Source organism: Grus americana, chromosome Z (assembly GCF_028858705.1).
Source record: "Grus americana isolate bGruAme1 chromosome Z, bGruAme1.mat, whole genome shotgun sequence".
Classification (NCBI taxonomy): domain Eukaryota; kingdom Metazoa; phylum Chordata; class Aves; order Gruiformes; family Gruidae; genus Grus; species Grus americana.
This window is the reverse complement of record NC_072891.1, coordinates 65328521-65351234: the sequence shown is the minus strand read 5'-3', so window position 1 is coordinate 65351234 and position 22714 is coordinate 65328521. Positions and strand designations below refer to the sequence as shown.

Below are 22714 nucleotides of genomic sequence, written 5' to 3'. Positions count from 1 at the left end.
TCTGTAGCTGCTGTTTGGATCCCCTGCAACTGCTGCTTTCCAGGTGTCCAGGAGTGAAGCAGAGTACTATACACGTGGCACTAAGTGAATGAGTAAAGGTATACTGAGCCAACTTATCACACTTTGAGATGTGCTAGCTACAAATGCTACCCAGAGCTGATTGCAGTCCCAATATTCTGGCAGTTTGATGAGCATAGTCTTTATTGGAATAGAGCTCGTGTGCCCTTCCAAACTTGTTTGGTCCAGCTTATCTGTGAGGAAACCCATCCAACCGTGAGGGTTATGGACCTGTAGCACATTTCCGCAGAGCAGATAAACAACCAGAATAAAAGGATTACGGTTTGATATTTTTGTTTTATGACAGGAAATCCTCAAGTCATCGTTATTTTCATTTTGAAACACCCAAGGTCTATAGGCCCTTGCTGACTGTTCAGGGTGATGCAATTGGAGGGTAACCATCAAGAAGACAAAAATGAACCTGTATTCCTGAGCCAAAACAGACACATTTCTCTCAGGCAGCATAAATTCCTGCCTTATTGCTGAGTGAACAATATATCTTTCAGCCTGCATGACTGAGAAAATCCCAGGGAAAACAGTGATCTTCAAGGTTCAAGTTTTCAGGGCTAAGTAGAGAAGTAAATTGTAGCACTGACAATTTACAGAGAGGAAGATGCAGGCTGAAAGCCCACTGCATCCATCCTGGCAGAAAAATACTTGCATTGCACAGGGAGAAAAGTTTCTCTCTGGTAACTCAGTCCCCAGGACAGTCACATTAGCACAGGAACAAATCTCACTCTTCACCCTGTGTATCTCTGCATTGGCTCTGCTTTGATGCAAGCCTAGTGCAAGGCAGGTAGCAGCAGTTCAGTCAGAGGAGTGCAGACCAGCAGGGAACTGTCTCAGGATCAAGCTATGGCTGCAAAAGCAGCGTGAAAAAGAATGTCTTGGAAAGCTTTGGTCTGAGAACTTGACTACTGAAGGCAGGGGAGGTGTTGCCAGACTGTCCTGAGTGTTTTGGGGAAGGGCTGTGTTGCTTCATGCAGGAGAAGCCCAATTGCTCTGTAAACCAAGTGTAGGATTTTTATGGCTTGTTGAAAACCAGTGCCGCATCCTTCTTTGGATTGTATTGATAGTTAATGCAAATATATGCTTGGGAACTGTTGTGTACCATTGATTAAATTAACAAGCACATCTAACCTGAGGTAGGAGGGAAAATAAGATGACACCCCCCCCCGCCCCTCTCCATTTTCTGTCTTGTGCTGCTGTCTTGGGAATGCAAGGCATGCCAGCAAAGTCCCGACAGACCCTGCCTGCTGAGGGGAAGGAGCAAATTTTGAAGGATGTGTTGAACTATCTCAACACTTTCCAGGAATTAGTTGATGTAAAAGGAGTCCCTCGTTAGCAGAACAGGTGTCCAATCCACGCACACATGTGGCTGGAAACAAAGCAGAAGTGTAGGTCTAACTTCCATGGCCACACCGATCTTAGCCTTCTGCAGAGGCCAACAAGAGGAGTCTCTTCTGACAGTGATTTGTGCTCTTACCTTTTTAATATACCAGTGGTTCCTAACCATTGGGCTTTTTTCCCTCCCAGTACCTTAAAGCTACTGCGGATTTTGGCACTGCAAATGCAGTCATCCTAGCTTGAGGACAGATCAAAAGGCTAGTAAAAAGGGATGAGTGCAGAAGTGGCAGTTTTGCCCTTTGGAGGCCTTTCAGGACCTTGTCATCCATGTAACATCTTAATGTGGTGGAGGAGGAGGTGGTAATTAAAATCCTGCTCTAAAGTACCCCGAAGCCAGAGCAACCAGGCAGACAAACAAGCTAATACCTTAATGATCTATTAAAGGATTACCAAAGAGTCACTCACAGGTCCTGGCCGTAACAGTAGTTGGCACCGTGGTCCATCTGAAGGCTGTGGGAGGACAGGAGGAAAATGTGTGCTCCAGGTTTGTCCACGCTAGCAACACCCACCTCTACTTGGCACCTACACCTCCGGCATGAAGTGCAGAACGGTTTGCCTTGCTGTGCTGCCAAAGACAAAATTTCTTCATGTTTTTTCAAAGGTGGCAGCAGAGCCAAAGGGGCTGTGTTCTGGTCTGCAGCTGATAGTTTATTTGGCCCCAAATCAACCACATCGAGTGTCAGCGATGGGTAGTGTGCTAATGTAGACAAGGGCTTATTAAAAGCTACATCCTTTAAAGCCTGCCTGTAGCATCAGGAAATTGGGGGAGAGTAGAGGTGGTTAAGGTATAATATAGTGTGCTGGTTATTCAGATGCTGGCAAATCATGACTGAAAACATGGTTGGAAGGCTGACAACTTATGTTCTTACCAACCCGTTCTCCTCCCCTGCTCGGTTAAGTGACATGTTTCAGTTTGAATATACATACTGTGCATTACTGGCATTATTGGAATCATTTCAAGCACAGTACTCTGTATTTTTATGAGAGTGATTTCTAAAGTAAATGTGAAATAACCTCTTTACATGCATTCTCTAGAAAGTTCTTTGTATTACTGGACATGCAGAAACATCACGTCTGTCTTCATAATTTCTGAGTGTAATTTGCCATTCAAATTTCATGTCCAGGCCACTGAAGCCCAGATGTAAATAATGACCAAAACCCAAATAAGACATTTCAAGTGTGTTTGTTTTATTGACTCATATGAGGGGTAATTCTGAGGGGAAAAAGGAACTTCCTATCCTGCTGTTAGTCTCTTAAATAGGTAAGTAGGTCAAATTTAGCGTTTGTCAAACTGACAGCATTTCATCATTGATGTAGTCCAGGCTCTATCTGTTTTAATTAACTAAACCTCCTTATGTTGCGTAATGTGAGGAAACTGTATGCTTTCACTCCGAGTTTCCTAACCAGTGATTTTTCTCCCTTAGCCTAATGCTGCATTAACTACAGACAGCGTTGTGCCTGCAACGGGTTCCATCTGCACCCTTGCCAAAACCTGAAGAAGCTGGAGATTTGAAAGTATTTTTTATTTGTTCTGGCTGGTGGCGAAAAGGGTATTTGCTGCACCTTTTCCAACGGAAGCATGCTGTAAGGGGAGGGTGGGAGGTGCAGGCAAGCAGAACCACTTCCCCACCTCTTTCTCATCGTAGCTGCCAAGGACCCTGCCTGGTGTATGCCTACTACGCCGGTCCGGCTCGCTTTCCCTGTGCCCGGCGTATCGTGATGTTGTGCTCTCCGGGGACAGACACACACCTGTGCGACATCTGTCACCAGGGGAGGTTATGAACGGAACGGGTTTGAGTGGGAAACTACTAAATACTCCCCGCCGCTGGGATGGGTGACATTTCCGGTGCCGCTTGGCGAAAGAAAAAAATAAAATAGTTTTTTAAAAAAGCCAAACCCCCCCCCAAAACAAAACAAACGCGCCAATTTCCCCTCGGGCGCGGCGAGGCGCGGGCTGGTGGGGGGCGGCTCCCCCCGGAAGCGGCGGCTGGACAGCTCCGGCGGGCCCGGCCCCGCGCTGCCCCCTGGCGGCCCCGCTGCCGCTGCGGGCGTGTCCGCGCCGCGCCGCCGGTGCCCGGTGCCGCGCCCGCTCGCCATTGTGCGCTGGGCGCCGTCGTTGGCCCCGCCCGGCGGACGGCACTCCCCGCATCCCCCCCGCCCCCCCCCACGCCTCTCTCGGCGGGCCGCCTCCCGCCCGGCTGGACGGCGCCCCGCCGGGTTGGCAGCCGCTGCCGCGGAGCCTGCGGGCGGACGAGGCGCGGGGATGGAGGGCGATCGGCTGGACAGCCCGGTGAGCGCGGGGGGAGGCGGGGGAACGCGGCTGCCGGGTCGGGGTTTGTCGTCCCCTCCGCTGTTGCGGCTTGTGCTGCGGTGGTGCGGCGGATTGAAGGGGCGGGGGGGAGGTGTGTCCCCTCCGGTGCACCCCGGCAGGTTTGTCCCTGCCTGGCGGGGAGCGGCACCGGCGGCAGCACGGCGGTGCTGGGGCGGCGGGCAGGGCTCGCACGGAGATCTTCCGACGGGGCTCGGTGCGCGCTGGGAAAACGCTCCCGGAGGCACATAAATGAAACCGGTCTGGTCTCGCGGCGCGCTGGTCGGTGGAAACCCCAGAGGAGACGAGCGGGCGCTGGGCAGCCGGTGTCTGCGCTCGCCACTTGATGCTTCGCTGGGTTTTCACTTGCCTTGGCTTTCCCAGCAGATACTCCGGCCTCGGAGCGCAGTGCCAGATGGCTGTGGGGTCATTAAATTGCTGAAGAGCTGCATAGATCCACGGGCTGCCCTTTGTGCAGGAAATAAATAAGCAATGTTCCTGACTCGAACTATTAGCCTAATGAAGTCAAGGCAGTTTCAGTCCTTAAATGTGAATTGCACGGCAGGAAAGACTGTTGCTTAACCAGTCTGACAATTTTTTCTTCCCCCCACCCCCTCGAAAAGCAAGCGAGCAAGCTGAGTTAAACGTATGGATTTCTATTGTTAAGAAGTATGGTTGCTTTCGTTTCAGTAGGTCCTTGACTGAAATTAAGACTACTCCCCTCCTCTCCTTTCCTCCCCTGCAATGCAGACATGACCTAAACATGAACTGAGTTTGCCTAGTGGCGGTGTTCATTTCAGTTGAAATTAATGTTGTCAGTGCTTTCATAAATGTTAATTGAGATTTGTTTGCAGTGCTAACCAAAGGAGTGCCTGAAACCAGCTAAAACTGTGTGCATTGATTTTTAGCAACATACACACATAGAGCTGTGCAGCTAGTCTTGCTGGCTCATGTTTTCTGCGCTTACACTTGTTTTTCCCTCTTTCTATTACAAAGGTTACCATTAAGGGTATAGAAAGAGAGCTCATCTGCCCAGCATGCAAGGAATTATTTACCCATCCACTGATCCTTCCTTGCCAGCACAACGTCTGTCACAAATGTGTGAAAGAAATACTCTTCGCATTTGAAGACTCTTTAGCTGATGGAGGCTCTGAATCCTCTAATCAGAGTAGCCCTCGAATTAAAGTCTCTTCTTCTAGCATGGACAGAATTGACAGGATTAGTAGATCAGGTACGTATCAGATTTTTTGCACATTTCCCTAATCTTACGTATTAGACTGACTTGAGCTGAATGGTATCTGCATTGGTAAAATGTCTTCCCAGTACTCCTGACGCAGTTAAAGAGATGACTTAGGGACAGTGCAAGTCTTGTTCATTCTGTGGCAGGAACAATGGGAATATTTTTAAGGACAATGCACTTTATTTCATATATAATAGATTTGTCTTTGTGGCATCCTGTAAATTTTTGTAACCATTGTGTTTGTTTATTCCTGTATTTCAGTTACATCGAGATGCAATAGCATCATGTTCAGTAGCGTCGAGATGTAGATTTTTAGCCTGTCAGTAGTATTGTTGAGGTGGTTCTCTCAGGTTTCGGCCAGCCTAAATTCATTAGTTCCCACTTCCTTCTGAGCCTCTGCAGACCTTGCAAATGATAGCTTTGTCCTACCCACTTCATTATGCTTACAATAAATCATTTTCCATAGATGATGATCACTGCACGGTGGCAGAATTGGAGGACAGATGACTGTAAGAAGACTGCACTAACAGTCTCCTTCAGTGTGGTCTGCTCGAAGCTTTAAGGAGCACTTAGCTGTAGGGCTTCTCATGCTCTTTGTGATATCACACCAGAAAGATTCTCACAGCCATCTGTGTAATCCACAGATGAGTTGATCTGTTTTTACACAGATACATCGAAAGTACTCTGTGCATGTTATACTTTGCGAAAGAAACCTCATCTTGGCTTTTAGCCTTCCTTCTGACATAATTATCCACTTAGAAACCACAGTCCGCAATGCTATGGAATAGCCACCCACAAGACAAACCCTAAAGCTGTATCTTGCATTTCGTATGTTACTAATGTTTCGTGGTGGGTTGACCCCGGCTGGAGGCCAGGTGCACCCCAAAGCTGCTTTATCACTGCCCTCCTCAGCTGGGCAGGGGAGAGAAAATATAACGAAAGGCTCCTGGGTCGACATCAGGACAGGGAGAGATTGTTCACTAATTACCGTCATGGGCAAAACAGACCCAACTAAGAAAAAAATTAATGCAGTTTATTACCAAGAAAACAGAGCAGAGCAATGAGAAATAAAACCAAATATTAAAACCCCTTCGCCCCCACCCCTCCCTTCTTCCCGGGCTCAACTTCACTCCCCATTTCTCTCCCTCCTCCCCTCACAGGGGGATGGGGAATGGGGGTTGTGGTCAGTTCATCACACGGTGTCTCTGCTGCTCCTTGCTCCTCAGGGGGAGGACTCCTCACACTCTGCCCCTGCTCCAGCCTGGGGTCCCTCCCACAGGAGACAGTCCTCCACCAACTGCTCCAGCGTGGGTCCCTCCCACGGGGTGCAGACCTTCAGGAACAGACTGCTCTAGCTTGGGTCCCCCACGGGGTCACAAGTCCTGCCAGCAAACCTGCTCGGGCCTGGGCTCCTCTCTCCACGGGGCCACAGGTCCTGCCAGGACTCTGCTCCACCGTGGGCTTCCCATCGGGTCACAGCCTCCTTTGGGCCTCCACCTGCTCTGGCGTGGGGTCCTCCACGGGTTGCAGGAGAATCTCTGCTCCCCATCATCCTCCATGGGCTCAGGGGTACAGCCTGCCTCACCATGGTCTTCTCCAGGGGCTGCAGGGGAATCTCTGCTCTAGTGCCTGGAGCACCTCCTCCCCCTCCTTCTGCACTGAGCTTGGTTTCTGCAGAGTTTCTCACATCTTCTCACTCTGGCTGCAAAAGCTACCGCTCCTTTTTCTTCCCCCTTCTTAACTGTGTTATCCCAGAGGCACTGCCACCATGGCTGATGGGCTCAGCCTTGGCCAGCAGCAGGTCTGTCTTGGAGCCGGCTGGCATTGGCTCTATCGTACATGGGGGAAGCTTCTAGCAGCTTCTTGCGGAAGCCACCCCTGTAGCCCCCCCATTATGAAAAACTTGTCATGCAACCCAAAACGTGTTCATTCCTCCCTTCCCAGTTGTCAAAATTCAAATGTTTTATTTCACCTGCTTCTTTTAAAGAAGTCCTGACTTGTTAGTACTGGTACTCTTTCAAATCAGTTTGATGAGCAAATGCTGTGTTTGCTGTAGCTTTGCTGATTGAGGGCTACATGATTTGAGGGAATTCTCAAACCAAATGACTAGTTATCTTCATTACAGTCCTATTTTCTGGATATGGGCTGCACAGCCGCACAGTCACTGTTTAGCTCTATGTACATACATCTCAGCCCTCTCTGACTGCAGTGTTACATGAAGTTTGAATGAAGAGAGCCCACCAGTGACTGTCCTCTCCTAAATCCAAGTCTCTTCCCTTTTTTCCTCAGCAAGCATAATGTTCTGGCATGGCATTGTACACATGGACTGAAGCAGTCACCGGTTTCTGCTGCAGCTGTCCACTTCATGTTTTTACAAGCTGGACATCAGAGTGCTAGGCTGGGTGCCTGGGTGGTGGTGGAGGCACTGTGGGCAACCTTCCCTCACAGTGAAACCTGCGGCTTGCCAAGTGTGGGAGTATTGGACAGGCTGTGCCTGGGGAGCAGCTCCCCCCTGCTGCCTTCAGCAGTGTAAGCCAGGAGGTAATCCTTTATCTCCCATCAAAAGCTGCCCTCCAGCTTGCTCTCTGTTGGGCGGTAAACAGTGATCTAGCATGACATGGCCCGCACGCCGTGCCGTGGCACAGTCCACCCTGTGCACGAAGGAGACAGAGCTCCCTTGGGAACCTGACGTTTAATTACTAATAGATTTGGAAAGCTCAGTTGGCAGTGCTGCCATAGTTGTTGGCTGCCCTTCTTGCAAGGTTTAGCATTACTGCTTCCTTATGCCCTTAAGGACAGGGCAAGAAAGACCCGTTCTTGGCACTCATGCCCCCCGACATACATGCATGCAAGTTGTTGCGGGGGTTGTAATCTTTAAATCCATAGCAGTCTGCCACCATCCCAGCAAACTGATGGGAAGTTATGTGTGTTATATCATCTGACCTGCTAGTAGAGGGAGACAAATGCTTTTCCTAAAGACTTCATACCTGTTTGATGAGTACCAAGATAGTACTGAGACTTGGAAATAATGGGCTTCCCCCCAAAGAGCGTCGGGCAGATGCACATCACAGGAAAATTATCATCTCAGACAGTTCAAATTTGCAAAATGAAAAGCATATGGAAATGGGAGCTTTAAATAATACATTTGGACATTCAGGTTATACTGTCTTTGCTTCTGATGTTACAGGCATTACAGCTCCATTGCTATGTGGGGTGTGAGATTTGTTCTCAGACGTTTGATACCAGTGATGTTCAACCAGATTGCAATTTGTATGATTCTTGTCTTGCATTTGAAATACCCCATGCTGTGCATTGCCTTGCCTAATTTGTTTTGTGATCCTTAGGGGAATCTGTAATAAAACAACTCCATAAGAGAGAAAAACATACAAGAAAACATCCAAAATGGGGCCTCACACGTATAACAAAAAACACTAGAATTTCTGGTAGCCTTGTGCAGGACATGGCACTGTGAAGACACGATTGTTATATTTGAAAATATGTATGGCACCTTCCTCCCACTGTGGATTTTTTCTTTTCTTTCTTTCACTTAAAGAATCCCTGTGATTTCCATGAGGAGTATCATCTATTTAAAATGATTTTGGCATTTAAATTCTTGAGATGCCAGAAGGAACTGGTCCATGTTCTTTATTTGTTCTGCACACAGAACTTGCACTTACAAATACAAATTATCTTAATGTAAAAAGGCTGGAACTCTCTATTTTTCAGTTGAAATGGAGGGCGGGTGCTTCTTAAAATCTAATGTCTTGGTCTAAAAAAAAACCCCACTGTTTATATTGTATATAAAATAATTTTTGATTAAAAACTATTTTGCATATAAAATGCAAGTAATGGATATTTCTTATTGCTAATCAATTTTCTGTAATGTTAGTGTAATTACAAAGTTGGTGTAATTAGAGCAAAGCATGTAATGTGGTTATGTTGACACTTGTGCAGCACTGACAGATGATGCAGAAACTGAATGTTTGAAGTATCTTTTCCTGTGTCCTCCCCCCAGCCCCAATCTCCTCTTTTTCCCTTTTTCAGTTCTGCTTAAATACTACACTTGTTTTGTGTGCTAGGAAATTAAACATTCTTGCCTTTCAGCCCTGCAGTAGTTTAACAGCCACAGGAGAGAAAACAGTTGATGCTTTTCATTTGAACCATTGTAAACCAATGGTGTATCTCATTTTTTGATTTCTAAACAGCTTTCTGTTCATTGTTCGCAGCCTCACAGAGGAGGTCTTTTGGGTGGAGAGGTAGAAATGCTTCACTTCTTGTATTTGCTAGAGATAGTTAGCATTTAGATCTCAAGTTAAATATTGTTGGTTAGCATTTAGCTTTTTGTCAGTGGTCAAGTCCACAAAATGACTTTTGCAGTGAGCAAAGGTACCGCAAAGGACTTCTATAAGGAAAGCTTTTCATTCTGTTTAACACTGACTTAAAGGTCAACTGGACTGGAATTAAGGATTGGATTATATTTTTTTTTACTTGTGTGTATGCATGACTGAACATACAATGATGGGTGCAAAAACGCACATTCTCTCTTCTCTTTAAAACAAAACCCCTAATTTTCAAGAGTTTACGTGATCAAGTTTCAGTAAAACTGCTGTCTTACTGGTAGTGAAATGTAATTATTAGATTGATCTTTGTAACATTGAGAGGTCATGGTTGGCCATTGCCCTTAAATGGAAAGTAATGCCAGTTCTTCATTGTATCTGAGCCCACTTAATTTGATAAAGAAGCAGATTGACTTTTACACCATGTTAACCTCAGTAGGTAGTTCTGGATGTCGCAATTTAGCAGGGCCCATGAATATGTGAGAAAAACTAAATATTTTAAATTGATACGCTTGTAATGTTTCATCTGCATAGTGACACAGTCAGGTTGAAGGATAGCCAGTGTCTTTTTTTTTTAAAGTATATCTCATTTCCAAAACTGAGCTAGTGTGAGCATGATGTGATCTCTGTCAAAAACGGAAAAAAAACCCCAAACCTCCATGTTGCGATAAAATTGCCAGGCACATGAGCAATCCATAGAAATACTGTGTCCCTCAGGAAAGACATGAACTAAACTAAGCACAAATCTGAATTTCACACTTGGTGGAGGACAAAGCAGCTAATCAGAAGAGGAAGTTTAAATTGCCTCAGTTGAAGACTGAAAGTGTCATAAAGATACCATAGGACACCGTCAGAGCTCTTGGAAAGCTGTCCTTATCTGCTCTTTTTGCAGAAAGCATCCTTGATTTGGGGAAGATTAAACTATCCAAAAATGACATTTTATAGATACTGAATTCTCTCACTTTTTTTTTTTTCTTCACTTTCTTCCTAAAAATCTATGTGAAAGCATTAAGTGAGTTTGGAGGGGTGGAAATATACATTTAAAAAACAAAACAAAACACCTTTTATGAGAATCCAGTTGACTTTTAAAATCTTTATTTTCTTAAATTCTCACACATTTAACTTCCATGTCTTCCATAACTACAGAATTCTGGTGATGCCGTTTACTTGGAAAACACAATTTTATCTTTAAGATGTCTTATCCCTTTGCAAACCATCAACTGCAGGTTGGGCTTTTCAACATTTTAAGTGTTGGTACATCTCCTTGGGAAGAGAACATATAAGCGTTTTCTTTAAAAGACACGCTTAAGATTGCGCTTTGACTTGAGTCTTTGCAATCTGTATCCTAATACTTGTGAGTTTGGAGTCTGAGCATAAGCGTTTGTTGTGCTAATTTTTTAGTTACTGATTGAGCTATTTGTTGCAATTGGAACAGTCTGTTTACAAACCACAGTGGAAAATTTCTTGTGATGATTCCTGATATTTCACAAAATACATACTTGTTTGTTGTAATCCGGATTGGCAAAGTGTAAAAGAGAGTATGGGAAGGACCTAAGTTTCTCTGAGCCGCATATCTAATATGACTGCAAAATCCATGGGTTTTGCTGCTTTTTGTGACTTTTTTTTTTTTAGATAAGCTGAATTCAAACTGGACACAAGAGAGATAGGAAAGATAATGCTCTAAGTAATTAATCACTTCATCAGTGCTTTCTTTTTAAAATACAAATGTAGAAATCCTATAAGCAGAAAGCAGACTAATTCTGACTGCATGTTAATATTTTAACACTCACTAGGCAAAAAGAGAATGATTCCATAATTTAAGTGTTGAAGTGTCAGAGCATGCCAAGAAGCTTAGCAAGTAAACTTCCAGAGTTTAAAACAGGGGAAAAAAACCCAGCCCTAGGCTCTTAGAGTGCTGTCAGTGAAAAGGGATGAGACATCTGAAGGCGCACAGGACTTCCTTGGTACTGGATTGCTTTCCATAAGCAGTGGTAAGCAGTGTCACCAGTCTTCGCAGAGCATGGCTCGTGATGACGGTCTCGTTTCAGTCCACCACGGGCAGAATGAAAGGCCTCCATTGGGATGCAGCTGAACTCACCTTTGAGATTAAACAAACGCCCCTTCCACATTTGACCCGCTTGGGCCACACTTCAAAAGCATGCTACTGGATACGAATTTCAACTGTATTTTTAAACTTGACCACTGCACCATGATTTTTTTTCTTGTTATCTTGCTTTGTCATTGCTTGCTCTCTGCTGTAGCATACTGCTTGTAGGCAGTACCTGTACGTATGACATTGTATCATTATTTACTTAGTTTTAGCAAATATAAGTACTCCACATCCCTTTCTGTAGCTGTTGACTGCATGGCACTGCATGTGAAGTCATCTTTTTTGTTTAGGCGATCGTAGAAGTCTGTGTAGAAGATCTGTGTTCCTGTGTGCAGTGCTAGCTTGGAGCGTACATTGGAAATACAGTTTGTGTTTCACTGCTTTTGCTGTGCATTGCATGTGTGTGTTGCTGTGTATGCCAAGTTACAGGTACTGCAGGATGTGCAGTTTGGGTAATTAATTCACTTCAAGTAAGTACTAAAAAAAAAATTTAAATAAGAAAAAAAAACCTGCTTCCCTTAGCTAGAGACTTGTATACTGGTGGCTTGTGTCACCTGTACTATTCTGTAAATGCAGTCTAGTTGTTTTGCTCAGAACCTACAGAAAGGCATGAGATCAGCTGAGTTTGAGACTGCCAGCTTGTACACACTTACTCATGTTCTGGTTGTGGCTTCTTAGCTGACAGTCATTTGTAACTACCATGGGGCACATTTCAAAGATTTTTAAAGGGACTAGTTCCTTCTGGGAGTGTTGGTTTGTCTTTTTTAAGGAGACTGGAAAGGACATGATAGGAAGGGAGGTTTTGGATTGTTGAGTGAAGGAGCCATAGGAGAGTGGCACAAGGCAAGTGTCTTTTGCATAGTATCAAAGGACACTTCAAAAAGAAATGAAGCATCAACATTTCTGATGGGAAGACAGTGACTAAATACAGATGAGAGCAAATTTTCCTTTCTGAAGAAGAACCAATTTCAACACTAAGAATTCATCTTTAAGTCACACCTCCATTTACAAATGTATTGTTACACCAACATGCAGTCCTCTCCAAGGGATCTTAAAACCACGCTCCAGCTACAGAGGATACTTTTTTGTTTCTTTCTAAGATGAAGCTGAGAGGATACATGTTAAGCCTAAACACTAGCTTCTCCTGCTTCAGAAATAAGGACTCTTTTTGAGAGTTGTGCCCTGTGGGTTCATGAGTGGGACACGGGGATTCACTCCCTGTTTAATAGCCTCAAGAACTGTAGCCTGTAAAATAGCTCTTGGGTCTGTATGAGCCACCCCCTTGAACAGGCTCCAAAGGCTCCTTAGGCTTGTGGCTTTAATTGAGCCTTTGATCACTCAGTTTTGGAGAGGAGGGGAAATTTTTGCATAGCTGTTTGGTAGGAATGCAGCTTCTCTGCTATCCCTTTTTGAAATGAAAAGACCCTGTGTAACTGTGCAGGTCTGCGGTTCCCCATTTCAGAGTAGAGGAATCGCTCAGACATAACTATTTCAGCATCCCCTTTGGTGTGCAGGGCTTACTTAGCAGCCCTCTCTTATCAAGGCCATTCAGCAAGGGCCTCTGTGTATTTTGACTAAATGATTTAGCTGAGATTTCGTACTGGTAATACCTAGTTCTTTTGTTTTCCTCTTTATTTTTTAATGATGCCTCTTCGGATGAGCCAGATAAGTTTGACTCAGTCAAAGCAAACTTCAAGGAGCTCGAAGTTGGCTATATTTGTCAGGGAATAACCAGTCTCACTCTGGGAGTAAGCATCTTTTACTTCAATATGTTACGAAGCTATTGCTGTCTATATGGGCAGCCAGTTAGCCTAAAATCAACTGGTTTCCAGAAGGTTTTGTATTTAGTGTTTCGAAAGGCTGCAGCTTAAGGGCATCCAAAACTAGATGAAGAAGATAGGATTGGAACAGCTAAATTCATCTTAACATAGCATTAAGTTTTAGAGTAGTAGTTTGTAATGTCCCCTGGACTCAGATGTTACACTACCTTGTCATGGCAAATGTATTCTCTTTGGCTTGGCAGACTGCATAAGAATTGGTATTGTACTGGTTTGGACAATGTGCTACAATAGTTTGGAACTGGATCATAAATTCCTGTGCTTCCCCTTTTAAAATCTAAACCTCTTCTGTTTATGCTCCTCCTAAATCAGGATTTGGCGTCTACACAGGCAGAAAACGCAATTCACTGACTCCTAGATCGACTCTATTTCCTTGTCCGGGTTGCCAGCGGGATATTGATCTCGGAGAACGTGGCATCAATGGCTTATTTCGCAATTTTACTTTGGAAACCATTGTGGAAAGATACAGACAAGCAGCCAGGGCAGCCATTGCTATTATGTGCGATTTCTGCAAACCTCCACCTCAAGAGTCCACGAAGAGCTGCATGGACTGCAGTGCAAGCTATTGCAATGAGTGTTTCAAAATACACCATCCTTGGGGAACTGTGAAAGCCCAGCATGAGTATGTAGGACCAACCACCAACTTCAGACCCAAGGTGAGTGTCCTGTATCTTACAGAATTTGGGTTGCAGCATTTGCATATAGCTTCAGACATATCTGTGCAATGGTGGTTGCTTTTTAGGACCACTGTTGCATTACTGACTATTTCTGTTATTTATTGAGTGAACCGTAAGCTGTTGTTGTTGTTGATGCTGAAGTGATTACCATTGAAGAGGACATTGAGAACATATTCGAAGGCAACCCTAAAAATAAGGATTTTTTACTTTGGGGAATGGATTGTGTTATTTGTGATTTTGGTCTTTTTTTTTCTTTTTTTGGAAGGCTTAATGATCTTGAACATCTAGAATGGCAGTGCTTTTCTCTCAAAGTCAGGTCAAAGAGGATGCTTGTTTGCAGTAAACTTAAAAAAACCAACACAACTGGCCTCCCCCTTGCCCCCTTAAGGCAGGTTCCCTTTGGATGTTTTGTGCCTGAACTTGATCCATCACAAAACTGTCACAAAGCACCTTCTTTCTCTCCTCCTTCTTTGCATCTAGCAATAACAAAAGGTGGAGTTCAGGTCTCCATTGGTTTTACACCCTGTTAGTTTTTAGCTATAGCAGAAGAGAAAAATGTAATGGCAAGTTTTCTACTTTACACACTGTTGCTGCTGCTGCTTCATTCAAACAAAACAGGATGACTGCAAAGCGTTGTTACCTGTGTTTCTCCTGCTAAGCATGGTGCAGAACATGGCAGTTCCTTATTGAATTTAAGTTACACAAGGGAAGGAATTGTCACAGCTGCCATCTCACTAACAAGGGACCACAATACGTCTTAATGTCCCAGCATTTGCTGCATGCCTGTGGCTGGTGACCTTGCTGGAGGCCCCACAGATCGCGGAAATGCTGATGTTGAAGGAGTTCTGATTAATTTTGATTAAATTAAGTAGATTTGATTAATGTGCAGTGCATAAGAAGCTCTTGACTGGTGGTGTACCTTCTTTCTGAGGCTGGAAAAATTTGAGCCTCAAAAGCTAGTGAGCTGGCAGATAGTGAACATCCAGAAGTCCACTTAGTGCTGTTTTTCTTGAGTCTAATACATTCATTCCAGTTAAGAACAAGCATGTGCCTGATGTGCTTTAAAATGTGCTAGCACACAGCTATCTTTGTGAAATTGGAAAAATGAGTAAGGTAAAAGTTTGCATGTTGTCTTCCAGCGCGATCTAAAATGCTGTACAGCTCCTTAAAAACTTTGCTTCTGTGGTATCGAAACCCTCACTGCTGCAAAGTTGCTACTTAAAAATACCAAAGGCGTCTTGTGATCCTTGTGTACTCTTAAATGTACCATATGCTGTTACACTACATATAGACTGAATTTGGGTTTAAAAGTCAGTAGCTGAATTCTGTTGAAGCAGAGCAAAAGGGGGAGAAGTGGTCTAGATCATCCTGACCTTGATGTATCAAGTGTGTGCACATGTGTGGGGTTTAGCTTTTTCAAATTGTATGTGAAGACAGATGTACTGTTTAAAAAAAAAAAAAAAAAAGCATAGTATAGTTAAATCAACTATATATACATCTACTTTGTGGAAAGACTTCCCAACAACAGTAAACTAATCTTTACCATGCTCTTGCAGACTTTTTTGAGGACTGTTTGAGCTTAATATAAAGAAAGAAAAGTGCATTTTTCATTGCACTGCATTGTTAAGACCTGAACTGAATGCATGGTGTATTTGCTGGTCTCCTAAACAATGTTCCCCACTCATCACTTTAATTTACAACCAGACTGGAGAGCACTTTGTAACGTGTGTGGTGGGGATGGGAGAAAAAGATACTGGGCTGATTGTTCTTGAATTTTGAGAGAAATAGGCGAGGTAATCTGCTGACCTCTTCTGTCTCTAGTTTGCAGACTGTAATTCTTGCTTATACGAGATGAATAAAAATATGTTGTTTCCGTTAGGTGTTACTTTGCACTGCTGTGGAAAAATTACTTCCACAGACTAACAGCAAGACTGCAGTTTTTGGAGATGTCTCCTTGCACAGCTGATTTTCCTGAAGTTTCCTTTCCTTTTTTTTTTTTAAATCCAGCAGTCGATGACAACGGGATAGTTTATCACATACTCTTCTTAATGACAGTCTTATGTACCAAGGCACCAGTGAGACTGGTGTCTTTGGGCTTTTCACTATAGCCTAAGGTAACATTTGGGGTTTGACAGCTGTTTTTGGAGATGGTCTGCAATTTTAGCTTAGCGTGTCCATATTTATACTACTCACAATTTTCTATGTTTGCACCCTTTCCTGTCTTTTTTTTTGGGGGGGGGGGTGTTTTAAAAGATGATACTTTCACAGCTTGACTGTTGGCACTGCTGTCTTGTTCTTCTCCTTCACATGAAACTGAAAAGCTTTCTCAACAGCTCTTCTTTGGTAACAGGGAGTACACAGACCCAAATGTTTTCTTTCAGTGCTCTGGAATGAGGCAAAGCATATTTTTTTTAACATCCACCACCACCACCTCCCCCCTCTTTAAAACAGTTTTATCTGTTGCTTGATCTTGGAGTTGAGCAGCACTTTTTTTTTTTACTCTTTGAGCAGTTATTTCAACATGTTCAGTTTTTGAAAGATGATTTTTAGCAAACACCAGCTTTTTTGCAATGCTGTTTAAGCTGATACTGGAATTGGTGCTCAGCATGAACAACTTGTAACTGGAGTCAGAAAAACTGAAACACTGGAGCCTTTTGTCTTTAAAATGACTGTGACTGGTGGTGGTGGCTGCATTTTGTTTGTTGCTCGAAGAGCAATGGCTATGTGGCTGATCACAGCCTAGCTTAGACTCAAATCATTACAGTATTATGCCAACCTTTGCTTTAGGAAACATTTCATAGCTGTTTCAAGAGATGCTGGCATGGACATGGTTAAATTTGACAGGGTGGGTGTGTTATTTATTGCATTTACAGTCCTGAACGGGAGTGTAGGGAACTCGACGCACGCAAACAACTTCAGGGATTAGGAAAACAGTTCTTTGCAGTATGGAGGCTATGTGATGTGTACACAGACATTGCTACAGATTTACTCACTGTAAACCTTGTGAAAGAAACTGTGTGTTCATCTGCTGGCTTTCGCTGGCAGAGACAAATACAAAACGTGGAAGACAAACTTATTACAACAAAATCCACCGATTAAATCAGACACTGCTGTGGAATGAGTGTGTTTTGATGGTTTGTTGAGCACCTTAGTTTTTGGAAGTACACTTGCATTCTCTTTGCTCTCTTTTTTTCAGATTTTGATGTGTCCAGAACATGAAATGGAGAGGGTAAATATGTACTGTGAAATCTGCAGAAGGCCTGTTTGTCATCTTTGTAAACTGGGTGGATGTCATGCAAACCATAGAGTAACAACCATGAGCACTGCCTACAAAACCCTTAAGGTAAAAGTAACTAGCTGGACCTGGCCTTCAGAAAGGGCAACAGTACTGAGCTTCTGGTGTAAGGGCAAACTCCCTCTGGCAGGAAACCAGGACATGTGTTCAGAGGACACTGAGCTCCTCATGAGGCAAGCTGTTGTGCAACATCTGTTAATGGATATATTAGTGTGACGTAGTGCATGTCTGAGAAAGTAAACTGTATTTTCTGTGAGGCTTGAAACATAACCCTTTAAAAGTGCTTTCACCTTATTTTAGCCAACTGTACAGCAGTACTGACTAATGCAGAAGGTTTAAGCAGTTAATGCTTTACAGTGGAGCCTTTTTAAGAGAAGTGTCCTTGTGGCTTAGGTTAGCTGATACTTTAGAAGCACTCTTGAAAAATTTGCATCTGAAGTATCTGTTGGGACCTGGTATGTTTCTGAAGTTGCATAGCTGTCAATTCCCTAAGCACAGTACAACAGGGAAACCTTGCAAACGTTGCTTTGTATTAAAGAATGATTGCTGCTACCTCTTCTTCCTTTTCTTCCTCTCTTGCTCACAAAAAAAAAAAAAAGAAAAAAAAAAAGGAAAAAAAAAAAAGAGCCCAGCCTGCCTTCTGCTCTTTGGCCTCCTTGCTTGTTTGCAAGGCTTTTCCTGTACAGCTGGTAACTCTTGCAACTAAGGAAGTGCAGAGACACTCTTAAGTTTGTACTCTGAACCACTCATTTTTCTAACAAATCTTACTACAAACGAGTTAATAGCTTACAAGGCTTTTCTGTGAGTTTTAGTAACATCATGAAGCCTCATGTTCCTAGCCTAAGAGAGGGTGACTCCAGTGGCTGGGGAGGAATGAGCCAGCTGTTACCTCTTGTCCTTGGAGGCTGTGCCCCCAGTCTTGTTCACAGCAGTGGCCTGACGTTCCTGTGCAGTCATTGCAGGTCACCGAGCAATTCTCCATGGCATTCCTGCTCATAACTGGTGGCAGGCTGTTGTCCTTGTAACTAGGTAAAGGGAGCGCTAGCTGGATGTCAGTTTGGGTGGGATAGCCTTATTCTGCCAGCTTGCTGTTTTATTTTAACAGGAGAAGCTTTCAAAAGATATCGAGTACCTCATCAGTAAGGAGAGCCAGGTGAAAGCTCACATCACACAGCTGGATCTGCTGCTGAAAGAAACAGAGGTAAGAGTGGCTCGCCGGTTGTCTGGGGATGGCCCTTGCAGGGACTCAAACTGTTTTCAGTGAAGTATTTCAAATCCTGTGGGTTTTTTCAGTTAGCCAGTAAAACAATTTCTGAACAGTTTGTGTTAGTCCTGAATCACATGCGCTAAGACCTAATCTTGACAGTGTGGGAAATGTGAGCAACACACAGAGGGAAGTTAAGTTTTGGGTGCTGCTGTAAATTTAACTGAAATAAAGCTTATTTGATACCTTCAACAAAGAGAGGTGGGTTAGACTTACAGCTCTTGTTTATTAACAATGCTGCACAATTTATGCTGTCTGTTTACCTTGAAGATGTTGCAGAAAAGTCAGAATTAAGGGCAAAATCTCCCTGCAGGAGAGTCAGAGCTGGGAGCTTACATACAAGCTGAAAAATGCGATGGCAGAAATTGCAGGAGCTCCTGGCCCTGCCTGTATCTTGATACAGATTGTGCTTTGTGGTTCCTCTTATGCAGTCAGAGGTGGCACTACAGTTCTGAGGGCATACGTGAGAACTGGGCTGGACCCCAGTTCAGGGTGACTGGGGAAGGTGAAAAGAGTACCTTGCTCGTCGTCATGAAGACTTCAGAGACTGGCCTGCTTTTACAGTGCTTGTCCATGAGCTGTTTGGAAAATGTCGTGCATAACTCAAGACATAATAAGAGGAATACTTTCCTGCTCTTCATTCTCTGTGTTAAGATAGTAAATGCTTACTGGCTTGGGTGCAGTGCTGATGGCATTTTCAATCTGAAGAGCATAACAAAGCTCATTAGTCTTGTCTGTCAAACGGATGACTAGATTGCTGTGGTATCTTGGACAATCTTAAGTATGTTTCTGTTCACAGCCACAGTGCTGTGAAGTCTGTCTAAAATGTCTTTTGTTCCCTCCTAGTGCAACAGTGAAAGAGCTAAAGAAGAAGCATCTCAGAGTTTTGAGAAATTATCTCATGTCCTGGAAGAGAAGAAGTCTGCAGCTCTTAGGGCAATTGAGGCTTCTAAGAATTTAAGGCTGGAAAAACTGCAAACGCAAGCCGAAGAATATCAAGGGCTCCTGGAAAATAATGGCCTTGTAGGATATGCTCAAGAAGTGCTTAAAGAAACTGATCCATCTTGTTTTGTTCAAACAGCAAAACAACTTCATGTCAGGTATCTTAATTGTCTTCTGTCTGAGGTGCAGGTACTGTTCCAGGATGTCTGGTCAGTCATGTTCTTTTGACACCTAACAGCAAAGTACTGAATGCAGTACCTATTGTTGCAGAGGCGCAGAGATGGTCCCGGTACCATTCAGTAGAAATTATCACATTACAGTGTGTGTTAAGAAGCAGCACACAGGAGGGGCTCTGTCCTGCGACAACGCCAAGCCTTGTTCAGTAGGACAGCAGCGGAAGGGTAGCCCGTATCAGCTCACTGGCACATTCCTTTGCTCAGAGATTGTATTGGGATTTGCAAGTTAATCTAACAGGTCTCTTCTGGCTTTAAACTCTTTGATCTTAATAGTTGTTCTCCATTAGCACTTCACGCCTATTTTCTTCTTTGAACGTAATGCCCCAGATTGTTAAAATGCTTTGCCAGCTGAACGATTACCTCCTGTTCCTTATCTTTACACTGATGTACAAAAGACCTTTAACTTTGGTATTTGAATTCTGTCTAGAGAGACAGAAATTTTTAGGAGACATCAGTAAATACATGAAAACAGAACCTTTTTTTAAAGCAAAACCTAGCATTTTTACTTTAAGGAATGCACACATATGAATTCTCTTTTCTCTCTTCTGCCATCCCTCTGCATCTCTGCTTTCAGAATCCAAAAAGCTACTGAATCTCTGAAGACCTTCAGGCCAGCAGCTGAAACTACTTTTGAGGATTTTGTGGTGGACATAGCCAAGCAAGAAGAGATCCTTGGTGACTTGTCCTTCCTTTCCAATGGTAAATCGTGAGAGCATCAGGTTTTTCTTGAGACCTTATAGCTTTAAGGGCTTCTCTGTAAAGAGGCAAAACTTGTACAGGGCTGCACTTGCAGAACTCAGTCTTGCAACTTGCATTGTTCTTTCTGTCTCCATGATCCACAAGGCATTACCTGGCAGCAGTGCTAGCTTCAGCTTTGATAAAGAAGCTAAGATGCCACTGCATTCAGTACCAGTTTACATTGGCTTCCAAAATACTACAGTTAAGTAATACTAGGTCTTCTAGAAGCATTTTGTTGCATGACAGAAAATAATAGGGTTTTATACTTTTTGCTAGCTGCTAGCAAAAATAAATAATACAACTTTCAAAGGAAAAACAGAAAGTAAGGGATTTAAGTGCATGAACAGAACCATCCTCATGTGCACTCTTTAACTGAGTCAAATATCACTCACACATGCACACACACACACCCCCCCCCCCATCCCACCCCCCCATCACCTTATAGCCATTCAACAAAGGGCTTGTATGTTTAATTTTAAAACAACATGTATCTACATTTGAGGTGTTTTTCTCCTGAATCTCTGGCATTCCAGGTCTAGAAATACCAGAAATCAATGAAGAGCAGAGCAGAATGTATGACAAAGCTCTAATCAGCTGGGAATGCCCAGGGAAGACAGACTCAGCTGATATCTATGTTCTTGAGTATCATAAGCTTAACAGAGAAGAGGAGAGTGCGACATGGCAGGAGATTGAAGTTTGCAGCAAGAGCACAGTAATACCTGATCTTGATGACGACAGCAGCTATGCCTTTAGAGTTCGAGGATATAAAGGGTCCATCTGTAGCCCTTGGAGCCAAGAAGTTATTTTGTGTACACCTCCAGCTCCAGGTATTGGGTTTTCTTATGTCCACAAGGTGCTGAATCTGTGCTGTCAGTGTTAAGAGCTGTTGGTGGTTTCCAGTAGCTCCCAGGCTTTACTGTTACCAGTTACATAAATGTGCAGAAGCACTGTTAACAAACAGGTTAAGTAGGTAGCATACTGAAACTGTTTTAGTTTGCATGATGTTCCTGGTAGTCTTTAAAAGTGATAAATTCTAATGGCAGTGTGACTTAAAATGTAGTTTGTAAGCACAGAAGGCCAAAAACTAAGAGGAAATTTTTTGGGATATTGTTTTTCAGTTTTCCGTTTTCTTTTTGATGACAAATGTGGGTACAACAGTGAACATCTGCTGCTGAACCCAAGAAGAACCTCTGTGGAAAGTAGGGCTGGATTTCCTCTACTGCTGGGATCTGAGCGCATGCAGGTCGGGTGCTACACAACCCTGGATTACATCATTGGCGACACTGGGATTGCCAAAGGGAAGCACTTCTGGGCTTTTCATGTGGAAGCCTATTCATATCTGGTGAAAGTGGGAGTTGTTTCTAGCAACAAGATACAGAAATTGTTCCATAATACCCATGATGTGACCAGCCCAAGGTAAATTGCAAACTCTTGCTTAATACATGTTTTAGATAAAGAGATGGCTTTTAAAAAAATAAATTAAGAGCGAGTTTGGTCTCAATTAGTACACAAGGTGAACCTAACCAGAGGAAAATGTCTTGAAGGATATGATGTAAGCAGGTTGTCCTGTTCATCCCCACTATTAGGAGAAAGATGTTCTAATTATACAAAGTCCTATTTTCTTTCTTTTTGGGGAAGAAATCAGGTTCCTATAGATGTTAAGATACATCAGTTAAAGCAAGAAGGTAAAAGCATCAGTTGCAAGACTGAAGCAATTCTTAATTCTTAATAGTAAGACTCTGCCTTAATTCCCTTAGTGTACTAGGTTTGGCAGCTGTTCAGAGGTACAGTGTTCACTGTGCATATCTGTGTATCTTTGTTGTAGCTTGCATCATGATGGATTCCAAATCACTGGCTTATCCCAGGCTATACGATTGCATAAGCTACTGGAGTGCTACTGAGCACAAGCCAAAGTACAGTGGACAAACCAACAAAATGATTTCCAGCTCTCAGTTACAGTTGTAGTAACCCTGGATGTGTCTAGGAATTGGAGGCTCGGAGACTTGTCTCCTGGGGACTCTTAGCTTTTTCAGGAATCAGGAAAATGTATTGGCTTCCTCCTGTATAACTTACTGAAAGTGTAAAAATGCCAGTGTGTTGAGCTGCTTAAAGTTGGATGGAGCCTTTTTGCAAAGTGAGACATTAGATCCTGATTTCTTGATTTCTTTTTCCTTATCCACACAAATATCTGGAAAACTTTAGCTGATACACATCCAACCTGCCCCCAAACACCCCAAAAACGCAAACCTAGCTAGGGATTGTCTG

At 43.5% G+C, this 22714-nt stretch overlaps 1 protein-coding gene across 2 annotated transcripts in view; it reads left to right on the top strand.

The window, feature by feature from the left end:
- The window catches only part of TRIM36 (tripartite motif containing 36), a 32912-nt gene that overhangs the window by 4207 nt on the left and 5991 nt on the right, over window positions 1–22714 (top strand). Inside the window, exons 1-9 of one of the 2 annotated variants that reach the window (XM_054810220.1) lie at window positions 3625–3754; window positions 4769–5003; window positions 13610–13953; window positions 17171–17317; window positions 18375–18470; window positions 19380–19633; window positions 20286–20410; window positions 20983–21276; window positions 21568–21865. In XM_054810220.1, coding sequence (XP_054666195.1) covers window positions 3728–3754; window positions 4769–5003; window positions 13610–13953; window positions 17171–17317; window positions 18375–18470; window positions 19380–19633; window positions 20286–20410; window positions 20983–21276; window positions 21568–21865 — 1820 coding nt within the window. In that variant the 5' untranslated portion in view covers window positions 3625–3727. Of the gene's footprint in view, window positions 1–3624; window positions 3755–4768; window positions 5004–13609; window positions 13954–17170; window positions 17318–18374; window positions 18471–19379; window positions 19634–20285; window positions 20411–20982; window positions 21277–21567; window positions 21866–22714 lie in introns of those variants that run through there. The other variant, XM_054810221.1, reaches the window with a different exon arrangement.